Source organism: Octodon degus, unplaced genomic scaffold, assembly GCF_000260255.1.
Source record: "Octodon degus isolate 3935 unplaced genomic scaffold, OctDeg1.0 scaffold00067, whole genome shotgun sequence".
In the NCBI taxonomy this organism is placed as follows: Eukaryota; Metazoa; Chordata; class Mammalia; order Rodentia; family Octodontidae; genus Octodon; species Octodon degus.
Window position 1 is genome coordinate 383,781 of NW_004524643.1, and position 25,362 is coordinate 409,142.

General features: G+C 37.0%; 1 protein-coding gene and 1 pseudogene across 14 annotated transcripts in view; one reads left to right on the forward strand and one right to left on the reverse strand.

Moving 5' to 3' along the window:
- Positions 1-25,362, reverse strand: part of Ncor1 (nuclear receptor corepressor 1) — a 171,959-nt gene that overhangs the window by 54,762 nt on the left and 91,835 nt on the right. For 10 of the 14 annotated variants that reach the window (XM_023719312.1, XM_023719313.1, XM_023719303.1 and 7 more), the window contains 7 exons: positions 24,169-24,270; positions 22,494-22,618; positions 17,236-17,453; positions 15,458-15,520; positions 12,467-12,606; positions 7,991-8,117; positions 257-809 (listed from right to left, as the gene is read on the reverse strand). In XM_023719312.1, coding sequence (XP_023575080.1) covers positions 257-809; positions 7,991-8,117; positions 12,467-12,606; positions 15,458-15,520; positions 17,236-17,453; positions 22,494-22,618; positions 24,169-24,270 — 1,328 coding nt within the window. Of the gene's footprint in view, positions 1-256; positions 810-7,990; positions 8,118-12,466; positions 12,607-15,457; positions 15,521-17,235; positions 17,454-22,493; positions 22,622-24,168; positions 24,271-25,362 lie in introns of all 14 variants that reach the window. The other 4 variants (XM_023719309.1, XM_023719308.1, XM_023719302.1 and 1 more) reach the window with 2 other exon arrangements.
- On the forward strand, positions 15,277-15,394 carry LOC111817728 (annotated as a pseudogene).

Genomic DNA, 25,362 nt, shown 5'->3' on the forward strand with positions numbered 1-25,362 from the left:
CTCTCTCTCTCTCTCTCTCAAATAAATAAAAAAAAATTTTTTTAAAAAAAAAAAAGCTAATCTGGGCTACAAGACCCTCCTGGAATGCACAATAAGACTCTTGTCTCACAAACCAAGAATTTTTTAAAATTATAATAAAATAAAATGAAAACATACAGACCTGAAATTTGCCTACATCTGAACAGGACTCATCCTGAAGATAGCACCATTTTGTGACTTGATTAGCAACCATCACAGCAGAAAAGATGAGTCTCACCTCTGCCTCTCAGGCTCTCCATCCACATCTTCATCAGCACTGCAGGTGGCACTGGAATCATTGTCTGACTGGGGCTCAGGCCTCTGTGTACTTATCTGTTGAGCCACCACCAACTCTTCATCCTTAGGCTCTGTTTTCTCACTACCTCTTTCCAAGTCTCCTTCTTTGGTATCTCCTTCACCTGTAGATGCACTGTTTTCTGGGATGCCCATTTCCACATCTACAGAGTCTGCTTTGGTAGTAGTTGGGGGATCAAGAACAGAATCTGCTTCAGCACTGTGCTCCTGGTGGTCTACATCCATTGGCTCTGTAGTCTCAACACAGATGCTGTCATCTGCCTGGGTTTCCACCTTCTCACTTTCAGCCAGTTTTGTACTTGGCATGGCTGAGGAGGGAGATACAGCTGGTGCAGGTTCACTGGTAGTCTCGAGCTCAGCCACAGGTTCAGTGTTTCCTCGGGAAGCAGCATTTTCACTGCTGTCTTCGCTGGGCTTGACAGCTTCAACTGGTGAAGGAGAAGGAGCACTTTCTGTATCAGAACTATTTTCAGCACCTTAAAGATAATGATACAGCATAAAAATCTGATAATGAACATGTTTCAGGTGGTAACAGAAACCATGCTTGAAAGTGGCTGTTTAGGATGAATTATACTCCTTTGATGACCTCACTGATGTATTCATGGCCACTGGGAAAGCTAGAGTTTTCTGTGAAAGTGAAAGATTAAATTATCTTGACACCCCCAAAACTGAGATTATAAAGGTTTTAAAATCTAAAAATATTTTGAAATTTGAAAAACGAAAAAAAAACTGCAACAGAAGTACACAAAATCCATTCCTATAAAAGATATTACTATTACCAATACAGAAAGTAAGTCATAGGATATTTTACCTTTTATTAGTACTAAGTCTTCAAAATCTGATGTATATTTTACATTTGCAGATCTCAATCTGTACTACCAACATTTCAAGAGTTAACAGCCATGGGGCTAGTGCCTAACATATTAGAAAACAAAGCTCTAGAACATTATTTCACAGATTTTTATTTTAATGCCTTTTGTAATAGATTTCCTCTGCACTCCACCTCAAGTATCACATGCTTGAAACGCACTGTGTGGCTTCCTGAACAAAGTTAAATTGTGTTACTAAAGCTCTTAACACGTGAATTCAAAATTATTTGAGTCTTGGCTATGTTTTCCACTAGGCTATAAATCCATGTGGACAGAGATAATATACTCTGATTAATACTTAAGTCTTTGAGATAAGGACTGTGCCTGGCAAATAGACTCAAATATTGCCTGAAATCCAAACTGAACAAATGTTGTACAGAACTAGGCCTTAAGTTTACTGAAACTTTCCTGTATTGCAAGACCCTTGAGCTTTTTGTCATAGTTATAAACCATATAGAGATATTCACTGCAGCAGAAACATTTTAGATTTTCTCAAGTATGTCTCCCTAAAATTAATATATATTATATATTTAATACACTTGCACTGAGAATCCAAATGATTCAGAACATTTTCTTAAACTAAATGAAACAACAGTTTATATAAATAAGTCCTTTAGAAAGTCCTAGAAAATTATTAAAAGTACTAAAGTATGGGACAGCTTGCCTAAATATTCAAACTGACCATAAGATCAGTGAATTAAAACATGCTTAGAACTACTATAGTGACAAGGTATATCAATGATACAAAACAATGTACAGGAATAGATCCTAATGTATACAAGAAAATTAAGCTACATTAATGGTAATATTTTAAATTACTGGATAAAGGATGACTTACTTAAGGAAGCATTTCTGTTAGAACTGGCTCTTTAGCTGGATATCAAAACATAGGCCTTGTATTTAAAAAAAAATTCTAGATGGAAGTGTTTTGATGTTTGGAATGTTGACTTAAGATACATATATATAAAAACCTTTCAAAACATGGAAAAGTATCTTAAGGAAATTAGAAACCTGAAACTACAAAATCATAAATTACCATTTGCATGGGAAAAATTTTACAAATGATGTGACCATCTGCAAAACATTTTTTTTTTTTTTAAATTTGGTACACGGTCTCACTATACCGCTTGGACTCACAGTGATCTCTTTATTTTCAGCCTCCCCAGCACTGGTATTACAGGTGAGCACCACAATGCCCGGTCTTTGTGGTCGACTCAGCTTACCTGCCCAGGGGTGGGAACAGCACAACATGCAAAACATTTTTTAATAAAACCCTCTCCTTTTTCTTTCTTTCCTTTTTTTTCTCTTTTTTTTTTTTTTTGTCTTTTTGAGACAGGGTTTGGGTGGCCTTTAACCCAGGCTGCCCTTAAACTCACAAGGATCTCCAGCCTCAGCCTCCCATACTCCTGCCCCAGCTTCCCAAGTGTACGATTATAGGTGTGCCCCACCACACTCAGCTGATGAACTGACAAACTACTTTTAAAACCTTATAAATTCATTATTTTATTGAGTCATATATGTATAAAGAATCTAATATTTGCAGGAGACTGTCTGAGGTACAGAAAAAAAATTATATGGTCTCATAGAGTAAAACTATGAATAAATATTTGACATAATCAGTGAGTGACTATAAAACTAAAGAGTACATGAAGATGGGGGCAGAGTGACACCTGAACAGAGACATGAAGAAAGTATAACAGGGAGCCAGGGACACAGGGAAAAGCATTCCAGGCAGAGAGATCAGAAAGTGCCAAGGCACCCGGTTGAAACTGTTTTTCTTAGAACAGAAAGGGTAACTGTATGGTGGGAGCAGAGGGAGCAAGCAGAAAAGCTTTTAGCAAACAGGCAAATGAGAAGCCAAGCATAGTGTCTCATTTGAGCACACTGGAAGGCTAAAGCAGGAGGATCACAAATTCAAGTTCAGCCTTGTCAATTTATCAATTTACTAAGACCGTTCCTCAAAAAACAAAGAGAGCTGGGGGTATAGCGCAATATGAAGGCCCTGGGTTCAACCCTTAGCACTGAAGAAGAAAAAGTTCATACAGATACACAAAGGCCAATTCATGTAGGTCCTCATCAGCTGTAGAAAGATCTTGGAATTTTATTCTTAAATTTGGAACTAAACATGGTGGCACAAACCTGTAACCCCAGCACTCAAGAGGTTTGCTGTGAGTTCAAGGCCAGCCGTAACTACATAGTGAGAACCTAACTCAAAAAAAAAAAAAAAAAAAAAAAAAAAAGTCGGGGCTGGGGAGATAGCTCAGTGATCTAAGCGTCTGCCTGGCAAGAACAAGAACACAAGTTCGATCCCCAGTACCACATCCTGGGCCAACCCCGGCATCCCAGGTGAGCCACACCAGCCCAAAATCAGGTAGGGTGGTGCACACCTGTAACTGGGAAGGCTGTGACAGGAGGATCACTATGAGTCTGAACTGTACAGTGAGACCCTGTATCAAAATAAAAAAATAAAAATTGGGAAAGTACTGTAGCATTTGGGACTGGGAAAAAAAAAACCTTTTTTTTTTTTTTTGGGGTAGGAAGTTATCTGGCTGCTTTATGGAAGAAAAGAAACCATTCTGAAACCAAAAGAAGCAAGGAGGCCAAATAAGAAGCTAATGCAATGGAGAGGACAGTGGCACAGAACCAAGGTAGCATTAATGGAGCCAGGGAAAAGAGATCCAATTCTGAAAAGCACGTTTAAGGAAAAGCTCACAAGAGATGCTACTGGACCATGCACTGGATATGAGTGAGTTACAATTACAAAAATACAATAAATGACAGGGAAGGACTGGAGGGAGAAGCAGCTTGTGATCACAGGGAGACAAGGTTTGCTTTGGACATTAATGTAGAGATGACTTTTAAGTAGTCAAGTAAAAGTACTAAGTACATAGATGTATGAACATAGAGTTCAGATAAGCATGCAAGTCTCAAAAATAAAGACAACCTCAAAAGTACTAAGTTTTTTAAATGTGATAGCAATTACCATTAGCAAAACATGCTATCAAAATATGAAAGGCTCGGGGCTGGGGAGCTAGCTCAGTGAAATAAGTGCTTCCCTGGCAAGTGCAAGGGCCTGAGTCCAATCCCGGTTTCGCAGGAAAAAACAAAAAACAAAAAAACCCATAACAAAAAACCGCAAAATATGAAAAGCTAACAAAAAGCCTGACTTAACCTTTATTTCTTTATGTAGTGATGGAAACCCCCAAACCAGGAGCAAACAAGTCACTTAACTATCAGAAGGCACATCAGTGATTGTGAAGATGATTATCGTTTAATACAAGCACATTTTAAATCATTTCCAAGATACAAAAGAGTAGGAATTTATTTATTGGGCCGGGGAGACAGCTCAGAAGAATAAGAGCTTGCCTGGCAAGTGCAAGGGCCTGAGTTCAAGCCCACATTCCACCAAAAAAATGAAAAAAAAAAAAAAAAAAAGAAAAAGAAAAAAGAAAAATCTATTTATTCATTTATTTATTTATCTATTTATCTATTTATTTATGGCACTGGTGATTGAACTCAGAACCTTGCACTTGGCAGGCAGGCACTTAGGCTATATCCCCAGTCCAAGTACAAATATTTCTAAGGCATAATGTTTTTCAAAGCACCAGCAAAATGTATTTTTTCCCCAAACAACAAAAAACCCTCCAGGGGCCAGTAATATAGGTCAGTGGCACAGTGCCTGCCTGGCAAGTGTGAGGTCCTGAGTTGGATTCCTAGTATAAACAAACAAACAAGCAAACCCTCTAAGTGTGATTTAGAACAAGAATAGATAAGTGACTGAATATAGTATCATATACTTGTAATCCCATCTACTCAGGAGGCTGAGACAGGAGGGTCACAGTTCAAGGTCAATCTGGGAAACTTAGTGGGCCCCATTCAAAATAAAGGGCTGGTTGTGCTCTTATCTAGCATGCCCAAGATCCTTGGCTCAATTCCCAGTACTGGAAACAAAGCAAAATGGAGGGCAGGGGGAAGGCGAGGGTGGGCGAGGGTGGGGCGGTGGGGCAGGGAGGCAAGGGGGCAGGGGAGGAGAGGGGGAAGGGAGGGGGGCAGGAGCACAAAAGTAAAGTTTGGTGAAGTTTCAGGCTTTCTGATTTAATTTCTCTAATCCTGAAGAGATACTCAGAGTCAGGTGTATTTTAAGAAAAGATACAGGAATTTCTCTTCAGGAGTTGCCTTTATTCCTTCATTGTCAAGAGTCTTGCCACACAATAAACAGTGCATCAGTAGTGTCTCATTAAGATGAACAGTAAGTATGGAATCACAGGTGATATAAATAGCACTAACTTTCTCCCTGATATTTTCGAAATGAAGCTAAGTCAAAAATAAAGAAAGCTCACAATTCTAGTGCCAAGTTCATTTCTTATTAATAGGGTACTATTCTAGATGTCACTGCATAACCACATGTAGGACTGCACAGAATGTGACCAGGCCACCCTACACTGGATCAGGGGACATATTACCTTAATACAGGAAGCCCCCCATGTACAAACATTAGAGTTGTGAACTTTCACAACTACAAATGGGCCTCGCCTTATGAACATTCACAAACGAAAACAGATCATGAAGGTCGCACGTGTGTCTGCTGGACACTAGGAGAGTTGTGCTGCCGAGAGCTGACTATACAGTGCAATAGTATGCACTAGCACAGGGCTCAGTCAGAGCCTAGGATGTCTGGAAGCAAGAGGAAAAGCACTGGTGATGTAGAGGGTGCTGCTAAGAGGAGCAAAGAAATAACCATAGAAATGAAAGTGAATATAATTGAGAGATTGACTGAAGAGAAACAAGGGTAGACATTATTCTTATTGTTCAACAATTGTGACAATTCTAAAGAAAAAGGACAAGTTTATGGAATATGTTAATCTTCTGTGCCAGTGAAGTCAACAATATCCAAAGCATGGTAAAGTGATAGAGATGGAGAAACTTCCTAGTGTGTGGATTCATATGCTCACTGAGGAAGCACATACAATTAGCGTGTGGATTCTGGACCAGCACCAATGTCAAGTCTCATTCAGCTTAATGCTCATTCAAGAAAAAGCTAAAAGTCTGAAGATTTGAAGAAAAAAAAACAGGGTGAACAGGGTATACCTAAAAAATCCAACTTACATTTTCCCTGAATGAAGCTTGTTATTTAGTTGAGGACATTCTGTACCATACTTGGAAAAGTATGGTGTTAATATATGACAATACCTGAAGAAAAGCCTTCATACTAAGACAAAGTAATAAGAAGAAAACAGAACAGAAAAAAGACACTTTTTGATACTCAAAGTTTTTAACAATCTGCTACCTCATCTATATATAGGCTTTTATGGTCATAAATTTAACAGACTTACGACAACCGCCTGCAGAACTATAAAAATAAATTTCACTGGTTTAAACCACCCAGGCTATGGTATTCTACTGTGGCAGTCCAAGAAGAGCCATACAGTTGATCCCTTTTATTCACAGGGAACACATTCCAAGACCCTAAGCAGACACCCAAAACAAAAGATGATATCAAACCCTCTATTTACCATGCTTTGTACTATACATATAACTAGGGTAAGGTTTAATTTATGAAGTAAATACATGAAAGACTAACATCAATAACTAGTGAAGTAAGAGAACTACAGTGTATCATAATAAAAGCTAGCTGGATGCAGTTTTTTTTTTTTTTTTTCAAAATAAAAAAAAAATTTCACTTCACACTTTCAGACAGTGCTAAGTGGAAATAACTGACATTGTGGACAAAAGGGACTATGGTGAGGGTTTTATTTATATTTATAACCTCAGAGGAATACTAGCAACCAGATACAAACCCCCTGCAATGAACAAACCCCCTGGAAATACCATGAAGTTACCAAATTCTCTTCGATCATTTGTTTCATTATGCAGAGTGAGCCTGCTCCAATTTTCTCTTTACACTTAACAATTATCTTCCTTTCAAAATAACCTCACAAAAAAATTTTATTTATTGTAATTTCAAGATAAAATTTAAGTTTAAAGGACAAGTTTAATCTATATATGAAAGAAATTTAGTATTTCTAAATCTGGAAAGTGTAGAGCTTCCTAAAAAGCACCCACCCCCAAAAAAATAAGCAGCTCTATTATATATAAATTAAATTCTGGTAATTAAAAAACTAAGATATTCATATATAAAACATGAACATACTTAATATATAATGAGCTACTAAGAGTCACATGAGAATCCTTACAACAGCAATAGTCAAGTCAAGAAAACCCACAGAAAGGTTAACAGTAATGGAAAATGAAATTAGGTGCTTTTTATACCCTTTAACTAACAAAAGCTCAAGGAAAACATTATTTTTAGGAAATTCTCACTGATTTAAGTGACCAAAGCAATTTTATTTCTTAAGAGTTTCCTGGGTTATTTTTCTATCAGCATTTTTAGGGTCACTAATTCTTGTTATGAGAAAGCATTAACATGAAATATATGAATTTTTATAAAAATATAAAATAAACCAACCTCAAGGGTAAAATGGCAATATAACTTAAGATACAAAATGAACAAGAGCACTTAGGAACAATAAAGACACACACACATTTTTATTGATGTTGGCACTTTGTATCTGAAATAGGACCATCACTGCCAAAATCTTCTGGTTGTAGCACCTGGACCACCTTCAGTGCTACATAAATACTAGTTGAGCAAATTAATAAATACATTAAGTTTAAAGACAATGCCCTAAAAACACTACAAGTAATTTCTACAAAAACATTTGACTAAAATAAAAATTACATACATGGGAATAGCAGAAGTTACAATGAAATTCAAGATTTTGAGATACCTTCACTATCTTCTGGATTTTCTTCTTCATTGGAGGCTTCAATATCTTCATCCTCCTGAGCAGAAACAGTGGAAGCAACACTTTCACACTGAGACACATCTCGCTCTTCACGAGGTTTACGTGAAGTCTAAAAGATGGAAATGGTATTATTGATGATTTATGTAACTTCAAAAAAAATCAAATTTTTTCATTTTTGAAATAGTGTAGAATTCTGACAAATATACTAGACAAGATTGTGCTTGACAGAAGTTTTAGCTAAAGTCCAAGTTTTAGGGCAACACAAATAGCCATTTTTATCATTACAAATCTGTATCATTCTCTCCTCTCTAGTTTATCTTTTTAATTAAAATAACATTTTCTAATAAAAGTAACATATACAATTAAAATAAGGAAAGCCTAGAAAATCATATTTAAAAAAATAACTATCCATAACTCAAACAGCTAGAGATTTTAAGCATACTGGTACATTTCCTTTTAGATTTTGACCTGAATATAGCTGTATACAAATCTTTATGTATACATAGAAAAACACCTTGGATAGCCCTATGTAATTACATATCCTATTTTTTTAACCTAATGTAGCTATAAACAATACATCCTTATGTTTTAAATTCTTCAAAATTAATTTACTAATGATTCCATAAAAATACTATTATCCCCCAGTGTAGTGACACATGCCTGTAATCCTAGCACTTGGGAGGCTGAGGCTGGAGGATCCCTGGGAGTTCAGGGCCAGCCTGAGCTACGTGGTACATACTGAACTACAAGGTGAGAACTATGAACTACATAGTGAGATCCTGACTCAATGAACAAAACAACAACTCTGAATCTTTCTTAAAGAGATAAAATACTCTAGGTAATCAATTGAAGGCTGTTGTCCCTATATGTTAATTATAACTATCTGCATAACTATTTGTATTGCTAATTCTATGTCAAGTTTGCTAGGTTACTTTGCCCAGACCACCTCTAGATTCCAACTCCAACTTTTCCGTAGGTCTCCAGTTTGCCAACTGACCTGATCTCGTAAGATTCTGAACTCACTGGCTCCGTAACAACAGCCAAATCCTGAAACATACTTTCTCACCCAGTCCCTCTTCATCCTCTCTCATGGACTCCTCAACTTCTCTGAAAAGTTCTAATCTTTTAACAATAGAGCTTAATCTTTTCTCCACCACTGTTCCTGCCATGATGTGCTACTGTTCCACAGACCTAAATGCAATGGGGTTAATCGACCAGAAAGACATCCAATGTTATATCATGAATTGTTCATTTCAAAAATTCTGAGACGTAGCCTGACAATGCAGTGACTACATAACATGAGCAAGGCCCTGGGTTTAATGCCCCGAACCTTAAAATAATAAAAGAAAAAGAAACTGAGATCTTAGGCAGATTTTTCAAACATGAATATATTTCATTATAAAATATAATGCTTTTATTACTTCAGATCTCATCAGAAAAGTCTGTAATGAGAAGATGTTAAGGTCATTTACTAGAAGTTTATGTAATGACTCCAAAGGTCTAAAAGGCTTGATTCCCAGCCCATGATATTATCTGGAGGTTAAACCCTTAGAAATGCAGCTGACTCAGCAGGAGGATTTAGGTCACTGGAAACATTCCCTGGAAGGACACCAAGTCCTTTCTCCCTCTTTTCTTGTTCTGGCCTTGAGGAGAATAAGCTGTGTCCACCACTGTTCCTGCCATGATGTGCTACTGTTCCACAGACCTAAAAGCAATGGGGTCAACCGACCATAAAGACCTTCAAAAACTGAGGCAAAATAACCTTTCCTTTTTGTTGGTATCTCTGGCATTTTCTCACAGTAACTGAAAACTAACAAACATTGCTGGGCACAATGGTGCACACTTATAATGCCAGTACTTAAGAGCTGAGGCAGGAGGATCACCATGAGCTCAAGACCAACCTGAACTACACAGTGAGACCATGTCTCCAAATAAACATAAACACACAAACAGAAAACTAACACACATAAGGGACAGGGACACATATTTTCCCTAATTTTAATTTTTGTTTGAAAGCACAAAATTTGAAAGTGGCAATAAATACTCTAAGTTATTTTCTTTGAAAGATAGAACATTTATTGTCAGAAAATTTTTTGTCAAATATCAAAATTGTAAAAAAATCTAGTTCACACAGAACTCATAGGCGCAAAAGTACTTTTCCTTGAGAAAACTATTATACTCTGATAGAGAGAAAAAGGCTTTATGTATATTTCTCATTCCATTGCTTAGTTAAAAAGAGCTATACTCGGGCTGGAGAGATGGCTCAGTGGTCTAAAGCACCTACATGAAACAAGCTTGGCAAAGCACAAGGACCGCGGTTCAATCCTCCAGCACCACATGCCAGCCAGCCCCGCCCCCTGGTGGGCTGAGCTGGCCACACACACACACACACACAATAAATAAATGTAATAAATAAAAAAAAATAAATATTAAAAAAAAAAAGAGGTATACTCAAGGGTCAATATTTAGTAAAATTATTACTATTGGTTTTCCATCAAGGATATTCTTAACCAAAACTAACATTTTATTCTCGCTCTTCTCCCTCTTTCCTTCCCTCCCTTCCCTACCCCCTCTTTCCTTCTGTACTAAGCCAGGACCCAGGGCCCTTGTTTGCATCAGGCAAGTGCTCTTACCACTTAGCTACATCGCCAGCCCTCAAAATAGCCTTATAGCCTTTCTTTTTGTTGTCGTGGTTGTTTTGAAACAGGGTTTTGCTATGTATACTAGGCCACCCTTGAAATTAGTATAGTCCAGGCTAGACTTGAACTCACAACAATTATCTTGCCTTAACCTCTTTTTTTTTTTTTTTGTATTTTAGTACAGGGTCTACAGGGTCTCACTACACAGATCAGACTCATAGTGTTTCTCCTGTTTTCAGCCTCCCAAGCATTGGGATTACAGGTTCGAACCAATTACTGTTTCAGTGTGCCTTGGGGGTGGGGCCAGCACAGCATGCTAGGGATCGAACTCCCTTGCTGTGCCTGCCTAAGCAGGCGCTTTAGTCCACTGAGCTATCTGCCTGGCCCTTGCCTTACCCTCTTAAGTCTTGTGATTATAGGTATTTGCCACCACATCCAGTCAAATTGACTTTTCCTTAAAAAAAAAAAAAAAAAAAAAAAAAAAGACAAAAAGTGGAAATGCTCAAGATGAAAAATATATTCAGTACCAACAATCACACTTGGTACTCTCCCATGATTGGTGTAAGGAGTTTTACCCACAGCTGCTTTGATATTATCAATGTAAATGTCAGTGTATTCAAAATGGTTAGGATAGATATATAGCTACATTTTCTTAATTCAATGAATAGAGGGATTTGTTCTAATAGCAGTTGTAAACAGGATATCATGTCTGAATCTTGTACAACAAATAACCACTTGGAAGACAGTATGCAATGTGTTAATTATTGAAACTGTCCTACTAATTTGATTTGAAACTGTCTCATTGCGATTTGATTCTCAATAAAATTATGGGAAAAAATGTAAATGTCAACTCTGGAAAAAGAGAAATTAACATTAAATATTTTTATGAAAAGTTTTTACCTTACAGACTTGCTAAAAAGCTCTAAGAACCATTATACTGGATATCTGTTGTCAAGGAATTTTCAGTAATCTTATATTGTTTGCCCTTTTTATTTTACATAATCTTTCTCTAGAAAGATTTTTTTAAATATACCATATCTACTCATTTAACATGATCAACAGAACTTTACCCGAAGTTTTCAATTCAAAAATATATCTGGGGGCCGAGGAGATGGCTCAGTAGAATAAGTGCTTGCCTGGTAAGTGCAAGGGCCTGAGTTCAATCCCCTGTTCCACAAAAAAAACAAAAACAAAAACAAAAAAACACCAAACAACTCTATCTATATCTCTATCTATCTATCTATCTATCTATCCATCCATCCATCCATCCATCCATCCATCCATCTATCTATCTATCTGTCAGGGCCAGCCAAACAGCTCAGCGGATTAAAGTGCCTGCTTATACAGACACAGGGGTTGGAGGTTAGATCCCTGGCCTGCCCTGCCCCTGGAGCATGCTAAGATGGCGACTGAGACTACACATGGTGGCCCACGCCTGTAATCCCAGCACTTGGGAAGCTGAAAACAGAAGTATTACTAGGAGTCCGATCTGTGTAGTGAGACCCTGTAGGCCCTGTACTAAATACAGAAAAATAAAATAACAAAACTCAAGGCTCATTTTTTTAAAAATGTATTTTTCAAATTCAGTCTACACTAATTCAAAAGAACTCATTCCCCTCATTACTATAAACAGAAAATTCTTCCTTGTATACTTATAAGAGAAACAGTTAACTTGTACTGAAAAGCTAGCATGCCTCTTATAAGTAAATGTACAAGCAAAAATACAAGATACAAAGAAAGCTTCTTTTAAAACCTAACTCTAAGCTTAAAAATACTCAAAGTAAAAAGCAAAAAGATTTACTACCACTGTTATACTCACTTTCTGTTTATGCTGCTGTAAGAGGTTGTCAAGATTGTGTCTCCTTTTATAGTTAAAATAGAAGTTTTTACATTGAGCTTCACTTTTAGTTCCCACCATTTTGGCAATTGCTGCCCAGTTACGACCATGTTCTACTAGGCCTGTATTTTCAAAACAGATCAAGCATTAGTTGAAAAGTCAGTCATCTGATTAAGCAAACAGAAGATAAATCAACTTGATCATTGTTTTCATAAAAATTAACACTAACATTATGCTATTAACTACTTACTGATATATTTCAACATTTACTGGAATACATACTGACATACAGGCATTGTATTTCTCACCACAAATTTCAAACATGCTCTGGAATGAAAAGGCTAGTCCAAAACCTTTCTACATATCCTAGCCAGAAGGCTAGGATAATTGTGAATCTTAAGTTAATAGCTCAAATATCAATTAAGTACCTGTAGACCTTTGGGGTCAGCCTATCAATGACAAGGTAGTCAAATATAAATTATTATTATTAAAAGAACCAATCAAAATTTGGGCAAATGAAATAAACAGACCTTCTCTGAAGACGTAAAATGGCCAATAAATATATAAAAAAATTCAACTTATCTGGCCATCAGAGAAATACAAATTAAAACAACATTAAGATTCCATCTCACTCAAAAAAAAAAAAAAAAAAAAAATCCACCTCACTCCAGAAAAAATGGCCATCATCAAAAAAAAACCAAAAAAAACAATAACAAATGATGACAAGAGTGTGGGGGAAAAAATCTCTTGTTAAATTATTTAGGGTGGAAATGTAAACTGGTACAAACACTATGGAAATCACAAGAGATGCCTCAAAAACTGAAAACTGAAACTCCATTAGCCCAGCTCTTCTTGTACTAAGTATCTTCTCAGAAAAGGTAAAAACATAGTAATACAGATACATGCAAACCAATGTTTACAATAGCAAACAATTCTTGGAAGTAACCTATATATCCAATCAACAAAGAATGGATAAAAGAGATGTGGTATTTATACACAATGAAGCATTACTCTGCCATAAAGGATAAATTTGAGTCACTGTTGAAAACAGACCCACCTTGAGACCATAATGTTATATTAAATCAGACTCAAACGATTAAAAATCACATGGTTTCTATTATGTGGGAAACACAAAATACTAATAACTAAAACAACAAAATAAAAGACAATAGGAAACATGGAGCCAGGTCTTTTGCAAACTGGGAGAGATGGGAGAGATAAAAAGAATTACGGCTTGATATGTACATGTATTTACTCCCTACAATGAATGCAAACATAATTCCTTTCAAACATGTAATAATAATATACATATATATAAATAATTAACACAAAGACCTAAGAGATACAAACCTTTACTTATAATCAGCATTTGTCAGCCAATTCACATTGAAGTAATGCCCTCAAAAAAATTAACTAGTATTTAAGATAATCCCAATTTATTACAGAAACCTACGTAAGCACATATACATGTGTGTAAAGACTGCAAGTATATAAATGACATGTAAATATGTAGAAAGCTCTCAAGATATTCCTCACACACAGTGGTACCCAAGCAGGGATCCTCAGTACAAATTTCATCTATTAACAAATACTATCTATTCAAGATTAATACAAGTAGTTTCTTCAATAATGAAAATAGCAAAATGATTATCTTTTCAAAACTATATAAATTTAGTATTTGCCGTTCATGGTAGTTTAAATAAAAGTATTTTCAAAATAGAATAGCTTAAAATGCTTTATTTTTGTAAAGTTAACATATCTGATACTGAGATGTATCATTATCTGCTAAATATTTTTTTAAATGCCAATAAAATGTGTTATCAAAAAGTCAGCTATATGAAATAATTTCTATTTAGAACTAGAAAGTAAATGTTTAACTACTGTTATGGTTTAGATCTAAAACATCACCCTAAAGACCCATAAATAGGAAAGTGAATGGACAAGGACATGCTATACTCATTCTGTACTCATGCTCAACAGCTCATGTGCTATTAGGAGGGAGGGCCTGGCTGCAGGGGTGAGTCACTACTGCATGAGCTGGGCGAGCATATTCTTTTCCCCAACTCCCCACTTCTTCCTTGCTCTCTGCTTTCTGACTGTCATGGGTTCAACAGCTCTCCTCTACCACCATGCCCTCCAACATAGTATTTCTGCCTTGTATCCAGTCAACCAGGAACTGAATGCTCTGAAACCATGAACCAAAATAAGCCCTTCATCTTTTAAGGTGCAGGTGTCAGGTATTTTGTCACAGCAATGAAAAAAGGACTAATACAACCACCCAAGAGTTAATCTTTCTTAAAATCAATCATTAATTACTGATGTTATCAGAAATTCTAGTTCAATTTCAAATTATACATTAATAAGCAAAAAGAGACAAACAGAAGACACATAAAGTTTCACAGCAAGATGAAGACCACACAGTTATGAAAGTAGCAGAAATAGACCTCAAACTTTTCTCTGCCCAAACACAAGATATATTCTGTCCTTGGACTCACAGTGCAATTTCTTAGTATTCATAATCAAAGACTTACCCAAATCCAAACTGAGAAAGTAGTTACTATTCTATTTAATTCAACTTTAAAATAACAGAAATATGCTTTATATCAAAATTTGTTCAAAAATTTCACTAGATATACTCACAACTATTCTAAAACAGTGAAAATAACGACTTATTTCTAATGATAGTCAAAATAAAGCTATATCAAGAATCTTAAAACCCTCCTAAGTAGAATGCCTTCCTGGGTATCACATCATCAAAAGCTTCTTAAATTTGCTGTACTATCCTATTTACCATCGTTTCTCGGCCCTTTGGCTAAGATCAAGTCTAGTATCTATCCTTATCAGTTCAATATCCTATTTACCTTTACAGAGGAACTCTTTTTTCCCAATTAAAAAAAGTTGCCTCCTTATTAATCATTCTTTTTTCTTTTTTAAAGCAACTCTAGAAGTTCAAACTACAGTACTATAATTTACCTTTTTTAGCAACTTCCATTTCTTCTTCTGTCCATCGAGAGGTCTCTACAGGCTCTGTGGAAACTGAAATAAAGAGGAAATCCAGTCAAGCAGAGAAAAACGAAGTTAAATCATTCACTATAACTTACTCCTTTGGTATAAAGTCTGCTTAAAGCACTTAGCAAAGAAACTATGAAAACCGGATGCTCTAAATGTCTCTTCCATCAACTAGACATGCAAGTTTCACACTTCTCAATGTTCTCAAGAGCTCCAGCCACATCTACCTGTTTGAATGCCTTTAGCTTAGTTTGAGAAAGTCCACTTCACCCAGGGCCTTCCGACTCAGCAGGTCTCCATTCCTTGTCTCCTGAGTATGAAAATAAAAACAACCCTCTTCCTTCCTGTCCAGGCATAGCCCCTCTCCTCTTCTTTATACTCCCTTTATTCATTGCTCAGCATCTGGCATCCAGTAGGCACAGATGGATCATGTACTATGACTTTGCTTCATTAAAAAAAAAAAAAAAAAAACCTGAAAATATGAGGTCTATGGTGTACTCTTCCAATAAGCCACCTGTTGCAACAGCAGCACCACCCACCCAGTCACTTAATTATTAAGACACCTTAGAGTGATTTTTTTTTAATTCTCCTTGTCATTTACTATTCACATCCAATGATGTGTATTAACTCTAATCTCATGAATCCAACCCCTTCATAAACAGAATGTCCTCCTGCCTCTAGCCCTTAGCTTCTTTAAACTGGCCTTTACAACTGCCATCAAACTTATCTTCCTAAAGCAGAAGTCTACAGAGCAGTCTTACTTTGGCAGCTCCTTTGTAAGCAAATCAAGATAAAGCTGAAACAAGAACCATTCTTCCCAAACCTTTCATACCCCTCTCTACTTAGTTCCCCCACATTGTTCTTTTCATTCCTCTAATGTCCTGTCTTTCAATCTTCATATTATAAAAATGGTGCCACTGGGCTGGGGAGATAGCATGGATGTCTAAGTGCCTGCCTGGCAAGTGCAAGGATCTGAGATCGATCCCTAGTAGCACATGCAGTGCCGGTATAGGAACCCCAGGAGTGCCATACTGGCCACAGAAACTGGGTGTGGTGATGCATGCCTTTAATCCCAGTGCTGGAGAGGCTGAGACAAGAGGATTACTACAAGTCTGAACTGTGTAGCAAGAAACTATACCAAAGGAAGGAAGGGAGGGAGGAAGGGAGGGAGGGAGGGAGAGAGAAACTACTTTTGGTGATACTTATCATTAATAGACTACACTAATGAAATACTTCCTAAGACAGAATATCATGCTCAAATGCTTTTAGGGTTTTTAAAATTCATTCATCCATCCATCTATCCATCCAGTACATGGTCTCACTACACAGCTCAGACTCAGCGATACTCCTATGTCAGCCTCCCCAGTGCTGGGATTACAGGTGTGTGCCACTATGTCCAGTTTGGGGGCTGACACAGCACCCAGTTCTGGGACCAGCACCGTATGTGACCAGGATTCAACCTGGGTCTTTTTGCTTGCCAGGCAGGCACTTACGCTGCTGAGCTATCTCCCCAGCCCCTTATGCTCAAATTCTTATGCCCAGTAGAACTTTGCATAAAAAAAAAAAAAAAAAATGCTACGCACATGCATTTTTTTTTTTTTCACTGTATTAGTGTCAAGGAAGACAGCTTGACTCTCCAGTAGTAACTGGGAAATGGTTAAATAAACCATGCCTCCAGGCAAAATGCCAACACTGCACAGCCATTTAAAGAAATAAACCTGGAGATTACTCTTCCTACTCACTAGGTTCTGGTGGTGGTGGCAGAGGTGGTGGAGGCTCTTCAGTGGCTGCAGCAGCTGCAGCACTGGCAGCTGCAGCTTCATTTGTCATGGATCTGGTGATTCGGCCCTTCCTGCGTCCTTGACTGTTGGCAGTCTTTCGCCCCCTAGGAGTGGCCTGCTCTCTCTCTTCAGTTTCTTCTGTTGTACCTTCTGTCTTATCCTTTTCCTTGGAATTTTCTCTAGAGACAAAAAGCAAATGAATATGTCTGATTTAAAAGTATATAGAAAATCAGGGGAGATGGCTCAGTGGAATAAGCACTTCCCTGGCAAGCGCAATGGCCTGAGTTCAATCTCCGGTTCTAAAAAAAAAGTATCTAGAAAATCAGATGTGTTGTGTATACGTACCAATTTCCCTCAAGGAATGTAAACACATTATATATACATACTAATAAAAATCAAGGAATATAAATATACTATACACATGTACTAACAAAAATGTTTTAAAAAGTATATGTACATAAAAGAAATTATGGTTTGGAACACTGTTTAAATAGTGAAGCTGGGTGTGTGTTGCATGCCTGTAATCCTAGCCCTTGGGAGGCTCAAGCAGGAGGACCACAGTGTGTTTGAGGCCAGCGTGGGCTACAAAGAGAGTTCAAGGTCAGCCTGAACTGCACACTGAGACCCTGTCTCAAAAAGAGCCTGACCCTGTCTCAAAAATAGCCCTCCCCCAACAACAACAACAAAAAAGTGAGTAAATCTAAACAGAAACCTTTTTATAAAAAATTCTCATATGCCATAATCGAGAATAGCTTTAAGTAGCTCACATTATTATTATTTGGAGAAGAACATTTGGAGATTGAACCCAAAGAGCTCTAAATTACACCTCCAGATCTTTCTGGGTATTTTTGTTGTCATTGTTTTGTTTTTTTCTTAATTTTGAGACAGGATACACTAAGTTGCCCAGGCTGGCATCAAACTTGCAAGCCTAGTGCCTCTGCCACCTGAGTAGCTAAAACTGCAGAACAGTCTTGTCTGCAGGCATGTGGCACCACACCTGCATATGTTAAGGTATTTCACAAGACTGAAATTACATACTAATGGTTAAAATTCAACCACATTTCAAATCAAATGATTTAAATAAAACCCAGAACATGACAGGAGGAAATCACAAATGATAGCAAAAGACCAACTAGACTTGCAATTCAGAGGCAGTAGGCTACACCAAAAGACAGTGTCCTGTGTTTTCTGCCTTTGCTCCACACAGTCATTACCAGTTGAAACAAATGATCTTCACAGCTGCCTATTCTATAGTAATAACCCATAATACTGTTTTAAGACCAGATTCAATATTCTGAACCTCCTCCAGGGGTAATTATGGGCAAACAAGACAGTAAGGTCCATGGTTAAAAAGAATGATCTCCAGGGCTAGGCTAACTGGATTGTATCAGAGCTCTGTGATTTACTAGTGATGACTGTGGCAAAAGCTGCCTAACCACTATGAGCTTCAAATTCCTCATCCATAAAATGGAGATAATAATAGCATATTTTACAGAGCTACTATAAGGAATAAAGGAGTTAATTTCATATAAAGTATTTACAACTGTGCCAGAGCATAGGTGATCGCTATTAAGGCTAAACTTCTCTCTCACAATAAAGTCCTTATCATCTCAGGTGCTTAGGGAAAACTCTATAAATGGTAGTCACTACTAATAGTAATGATAACTATAAGAAATACTAGGGGCCGGGGAGATGGTTCAGTGGAATAAGCGCTTCCCTGGCAAGCGCAAGGGCCTGATGAGTTCAATCCCCCGTTCAAAAAAAAAAAAAAAATATATATATATACTGGGAGGCCATTCTCTGCAGTATTTTCTTCTCATGGTCATTACATTTAGGAATGAGGTACTTATGATATATTTCTCCAAATAGCTAATATTCAAATCTCAAATTTCTTTCTTTTTTTTTTTTTTTAGGTGCAACTGGGGATTGAACTCAGGCCCTTACACTTGCCAGGCAAGGACTTATTTTACTGAGCTATCTCCCCAGCCCCTCAAATCTCAAATTTCTTGCCTAAAGATTTTTTTAAAGATGCTGATTATTTTCTAAATTTGTCTACTTTAAGCAAAGACCTACTGTATCATCCTTTCTTTTCTGTTCTTTTCTTTTCTTTTGTACCAGGGATCGAACTCAGGACCTTGTGCTTACTGGGAAGGCCTTTATGCTGCTGAGATATCTCCCCAGTCCAGTAAAGACCTATTGTGCTTTTACCAAATTATAAATTCTTCCACAAAACATTAAGAATGATTCCTTCCCCTTCTGTCCTAAATTAAAAGCACAATATGTTCCTTCTGCTTTACTTCTTTAATCCATCTGCACTGGCTTCTATCTTATAGCCTCTTGTTAAAGGTATTTTGTCAATTTGATCAACAGTATAGTAAAAAAGAGTTTATCAAAAGTTACCAATAACTTACAAACTGGAAAAAAATCAAATTATATTTATTAATTCATATTGTATTAAATTTTTTTGCTACACTGTGGCTAATTCTTCCTTATATACTGTTTTCTGCTTAGCTTTTGAAATATTCCTGTTGATAACTTTTCATCCTTCAAAAAGGAATCTCTTCAGGAATTTCTACTTGGAGGCCTTGGAGCTCTGTGAGTTACTCACACAACAGTTCTACCAGATGACACCTGATCTGCCTTTGGACGCTACTTCTTAAGGAATGAAAAAATAATTAAGTGTATTACATATACATGTACCAACTCTCTAAAAAGAATGCAATCATTCTGAACTGCATATACGTACTAAGAAAAATAACTGTAAAAAAATAAATCCAAAACCTTTCCTAAGATCCAGATTTGTCTTCCCAACCAGGTACTAGAATAGCCACCTGAATTTTCCATCTATATAAACTCAATATATGTAAAAACATGCTCACCCTCACCATTCTGCTTCTTGCTTCACTTCATTGTCTTATTAAGTCCAACAGATTCATAAACACTTGGGTTTAGAGATCTGACATCATCTTTAACTTTCTCCCTGATACAATTTATAAATATCTACATGCCCCCCCTTAACCCCCTTCAAGCCACATATACTCATAGATGCGGCTTCTGGGGGGATACTGGATCACAGGGGAGTGATATTCAGCAGTGGGTTAGTCCAGTGAGGAGGCTATAGCTAAAGTGAGTTGGGAGTTAAAAGTCTAGTAGGAAGAGTTAGGCCATTGGAGGCATGGCCTAGAAGAAGGGTGTCAACCTTCCTCCCTCAGCTCACCTTGTACTTCTCTTCTTCAGGCACACTGTGCTCCAGTCTGATTAGAACATTATCTTAACACACCATCGCTATTCATGTTACTCTTTCTACTGTACCTATTGATCATGAGCTCTATTATAGTATAGTCACCTGTCCAACAGAGGTAACCTCAACCATTCTCAATCATCAAACACATAGTTCTACTCATTTCTTATTTCTAAATTTATAAAAAAATAATACTCTTTGCCTAATTTTCCCCTGTAAGTTCATATGCTACCGAGGAATAACATATACCTCATGTATTTTTTCCTTCCTCCCTAGAATGTATCTCACTCAAGTAATAACACTTGTTAAATAATTTAGGGATTTTAAGAAAAAAAAAAATAAAAATAGTCTTTTTAGAAAGGGGGAAGATACAGCAGGTTCACATAAGGAGAGTCATTGCTTATGTGGCACAACAAATGTTTACCTTACATTAAAAAAGAAAAATAGCTTTATTCCCTTAAAGTACAAAACTAGAAAAACATGAATATTTTATTCCCTTAAAACTATGTCAAGTGACTTAGGCAACTTGAGTTGCTTACAATAATCTGTAAATATTAACAACACAATAAGTAGTTTATCTTTTTTTGTTTTTTTTTTGTATTTTAGGGAAGGGTCTACAGGGTGTTCAGGGTCTCACTTCTAGATCTGACTCGTAGTGATCCGTCTGTTCACAGCCTCCCAAGTGCTGGGATTACAGGCGTGTGCCACCATGCCCAGTTTCAATCGCCTTCTCAGTGCACCCTCGGAGCGGGACCAGCATGGCAGGCCCGGGGATGGACCAACCAGCCCGTGCCTGCTTGCAGGCGCTTTAATCTGCGGAGCTATTTGGCCAGCCCTTTCAGTAAGTATTTTAAAAGAACAAATTCTACATAAATGTGACAACCTGAATGAATCTCAAACACATTTACACTAAGTGTGGGGGTGCATACCTATAGTCCCAGTGCCCTGGGAAGGTAAGACACAAGACTCAAATTCAAGCCCAGACTAGGCAATTTAGTATAGCCTGGCTCAAAATAAAACCTTGAGAAGCTGGGCACCACACCAGTAATCCCAGCACTCAGAGGCTGCGGCATGAGGGTTGGTACAAATTTGTGGCCAATCTGGGCTGCATAGTGAGTTCAAGGCCAGCCTGAGCTATATGGCAAGACCCTCTCTCAAGCAATAAACAAACAAACAAACAAAAAAAATTTTTTTAAAAGAGCTTCAAAATGTAGCTCAGAGAAAACACTGGGTTTAACCCTAAGGCAAGGAAGGCAGGGCGGGGAGGACACCTGTCAGTTAATGAGGCCTCCACGCCACTCTGCCCCTAGATGTGCACAAAGCTTCAACATGACTGTCTCTGACTGACAAAATAATAGGACAGTTTTCATTATATTGCGATCTTTTTCTGGTTTGCAAAAAATAGTTTCATAACCAGGAAAACAGCAACATCAGCAAAAAAGAAAATCAGGAACTCTATTGTATATGATAACGTTAAAAAAAAAACAACCCAAAAACCTGAAATGTATCAGAGAAAATTAGTCTTTTCTTAGCATTTTTCATACTCTCAGATGTATACCATCTCTGGCTGAAAAGGAGCCAGGGAAATCTTTGACATCAAAGATCAAAGTTTAAAATATAACCTGATGTTGAGTACCTATTACTGTAGCCTATCTGTCTAAAAGTAGTAATTCATGACTAGAAAATTTTAAAATTAAACAAAAAACTACATCTACTAGAATACTCCATTTCTTAATCACACTAAATAACTATTAGAAGGCAAAAATGCATGCCCCATTGGTTCCTTTATTTAATATTTCATGTTTGAAACATTCAGCTCTATTATTTAACCTAACTATAATATTTGACTTTTTTTTTTTTTCTGGCAGAATCGGGCATTGAGCTCAGGCCCTTGCACTTGCCAAGGAAGCACTTATTCTACTGAGCCATCTCCCTGGCCCCCACATCTGACTTATTTAAGTCCAATTATTTAACTCACTTAGAGTCCTCCTTCTCATCCTTTTCTTCTTCATCTTTCTTTTCCTCTTCTTTTTTATCTGTCTTTTCTGCTTTATCTTCTTCCTTTTCTTCTACTTTTTCTTCTTGTGAGGGACGGGCTATTTGCTGCTAGAATAAATCATTTGTAAGACACAAAGGTAACAGGAACAGCTTCTCAATTGTGATAAAAAATTATAATACTAATCTAAATTTTGAAATGATTAAATGTTAATCATTTACAATGTAACTAGGGGTCATTTCTTAAAAATCAGCCCAGGCTGTATGTGTGGTGATGCAAGTCTATAATCAGGGGGCTGAGGCAAGAGGGTTGCTATGAGTTTGAGGCCAGACTGGGATATAAAGTGAGCTCAAGAGCAGCCTGAATTGCATAGTAAAACCCTGTCTAAAAAACAAAAAAGCCCTGACAATACTTCCATATCTGGTAGAACAGTATTTTCTGTCTCATTGTCAATGCTCCTCTTCAGCCAGTATGTCTTTATGGAGTTCCACAATCATGTATGTCTCTGTCCCTGAGGTGTTATTCAGAGTCCAAGCAGGGGCTTTTCTCTCTGTTCTGATCCTTATTAGCCCTAACAAGCCATTTTACTACTTGCTTTTAAATTTTTACAGTGAGTACTCCTATAGTATGGCCATTTCCTCACCTTCTAATAATCTTTTTCAACTCAGTATAATGGTATTTGTAGCCCTCTAACCAAGCCACTACGATGCATGTCTAAGGGTTTCAGCTTATTCTCCCTCTATCAGCATGTCACACAGCTAACTCATACTACCTATACTTTTTTAAAGCAAGAAATACTGTTTCCAAAGAATATGTAAACACATCTTTTAAGATGGTACTATTCTGCAGGAGAAACCCAGAAACCAAAGTTATGACTCAATAGTTAGAGAACTAAGTTAAAAAAAAAAAAAAAAGCTATCTGTTGACCAGGCCCTGCAAGGGAAGAAAAACACTAAGATGCTACCATACTGAAGAGGGAGCTGGACAGGAAGCCAGAAGACAATGAGGAATGCTAACAGGCAGCAATGTGAAAGTCCACACTGCATTATATATCTGGGTGAGGACAGCATTGGGCAAAGGTACCAATGTAGCAGCCCCACTGGAAATACATACCTGAGTTGTAATAAGTGCTGACAGATTATTCTGGGGACCAAAGTTTTGAAAGCAGTGAGTCGCAATTGTGAAAACATTAACTGTGAAATGCTGCCCTTTTAGGTAAACTGTTTAAGGGTTAAACTCTCCCAAATAAAGTTAATATGAAACAAGATCAGGTTTCATGCATTTCAGTAAAGAATCACCTACTTCAGTTACCTAGCTATCTTTCTCTCTCTTACTGTACCTGTCCCCTGCTGAGACAAAAGAACTGCTTCAAGATACTGTATTAGGTAAGGTGAAATGAGTCTCATACTTAATTACATGATTATTATTGATGTTGAAATACAGATTTGGATAACAGGAAAATAGAAAACTTTGCAAATTAATTTTTATCACACAAATAATAAAATATATAAAAATTATAAAAGATTTCAAAATAATTATATTTATAATCTCCTGATAGATGGTAACCTCTAAAATATACACTGCGTTAAAGGCTCCTGTTGTAATATTTTTTGTCTTGTTATTTTATTAACATCACCCATTCAGTCATGAAACACACCTGGTTTCTGCCTCTGCGTTTTCCATAATTCCTTCTGACTAGGGCTTTATAATTCTCATTTTTCTTGGTTAAATAGTAATATAAAACACAGTCAGGAACACTCTGTAAAGGAAAAATTTCATTTCTGATAATTTGATAAAATTTTTTAAAATTTAAATAAAATACTTTTAAGTCAAATTCCTATTATTCCCAAATATAAATTAAAAAGGAACATTATAAGGATAGTATTTTAAGGCCATGTGTGGGATCTAAAAATACACATAGTAACTACACAGACAGTTATCTTAATCCAAGTTATTTTAAAGATACCAAGAACTACCAAAACCACTCAAAGATTTTATTATTAATTTATAAGTAGACTGTTTCAAGCCTCATATAGGTAAGTATTCAAAAAGTCCTTTATTTTTTTATTTTGGTGGTACCAGGGATTAACTCAGGACCTTGCACTTGCCAGGTAAGCACTTATTCAACTGAGCTATCTTCCCATCAAAAGTCTCTTTAAATATTTTGTTTAAAACCACTAAAGATAGCCAGGTGGTACATCACATGTCTAAAATCTCAGCTCCTATAATCCCAGCTCCCAGGAAGCTGGGGCAGGAGAGTTACCTGGAGTTCTAGGCCAGCCTGGAATACAGTAAGACAAGAGCTTCAAAAAGGCCTTTAAAAACAGTAAAGCCAATTCACTATGAAAACAATTCTGTAGAAATCACTACTACAAGATTTTAATTAGAAATTTAATGGCTGGGCATGCTGGCACACACCTATAATCCCAGCACTTAGGAGGCTGAGACAGGAGGATCCCAGTGAGTTTGAAGCTATCCTGAACTGTCTCAAAAGACAAAGACAAAACAAAAAAGAAATTTAATAAATTTTAAAAAGCACTATAAGATATGTAATATTAGAAAAATATGGGGCTGGGGGGCCCAGCCCTAGCTCAGTTCTTTAAGTGGCTGCTTCCACAATGCTGGCAGCCTCAGTTTGCTGTAGTTCGATCCCCACAACACTCCAGCCATGCAAAAGTGCCCTGAAGGCATTCAAGGAGCAAAACACAAAAAAAAAAAAAAAAAAAAATTCCTAGAAAAATATGGGGCTGGTGAGATGGCTCAGTGGTCTAAAGCACCTACTTAGAACAAGCTTAGCAAAGCAAAGGGACCACGGTTCAATCCCCCAGCACCACATGCCAGCCAGCCCCAA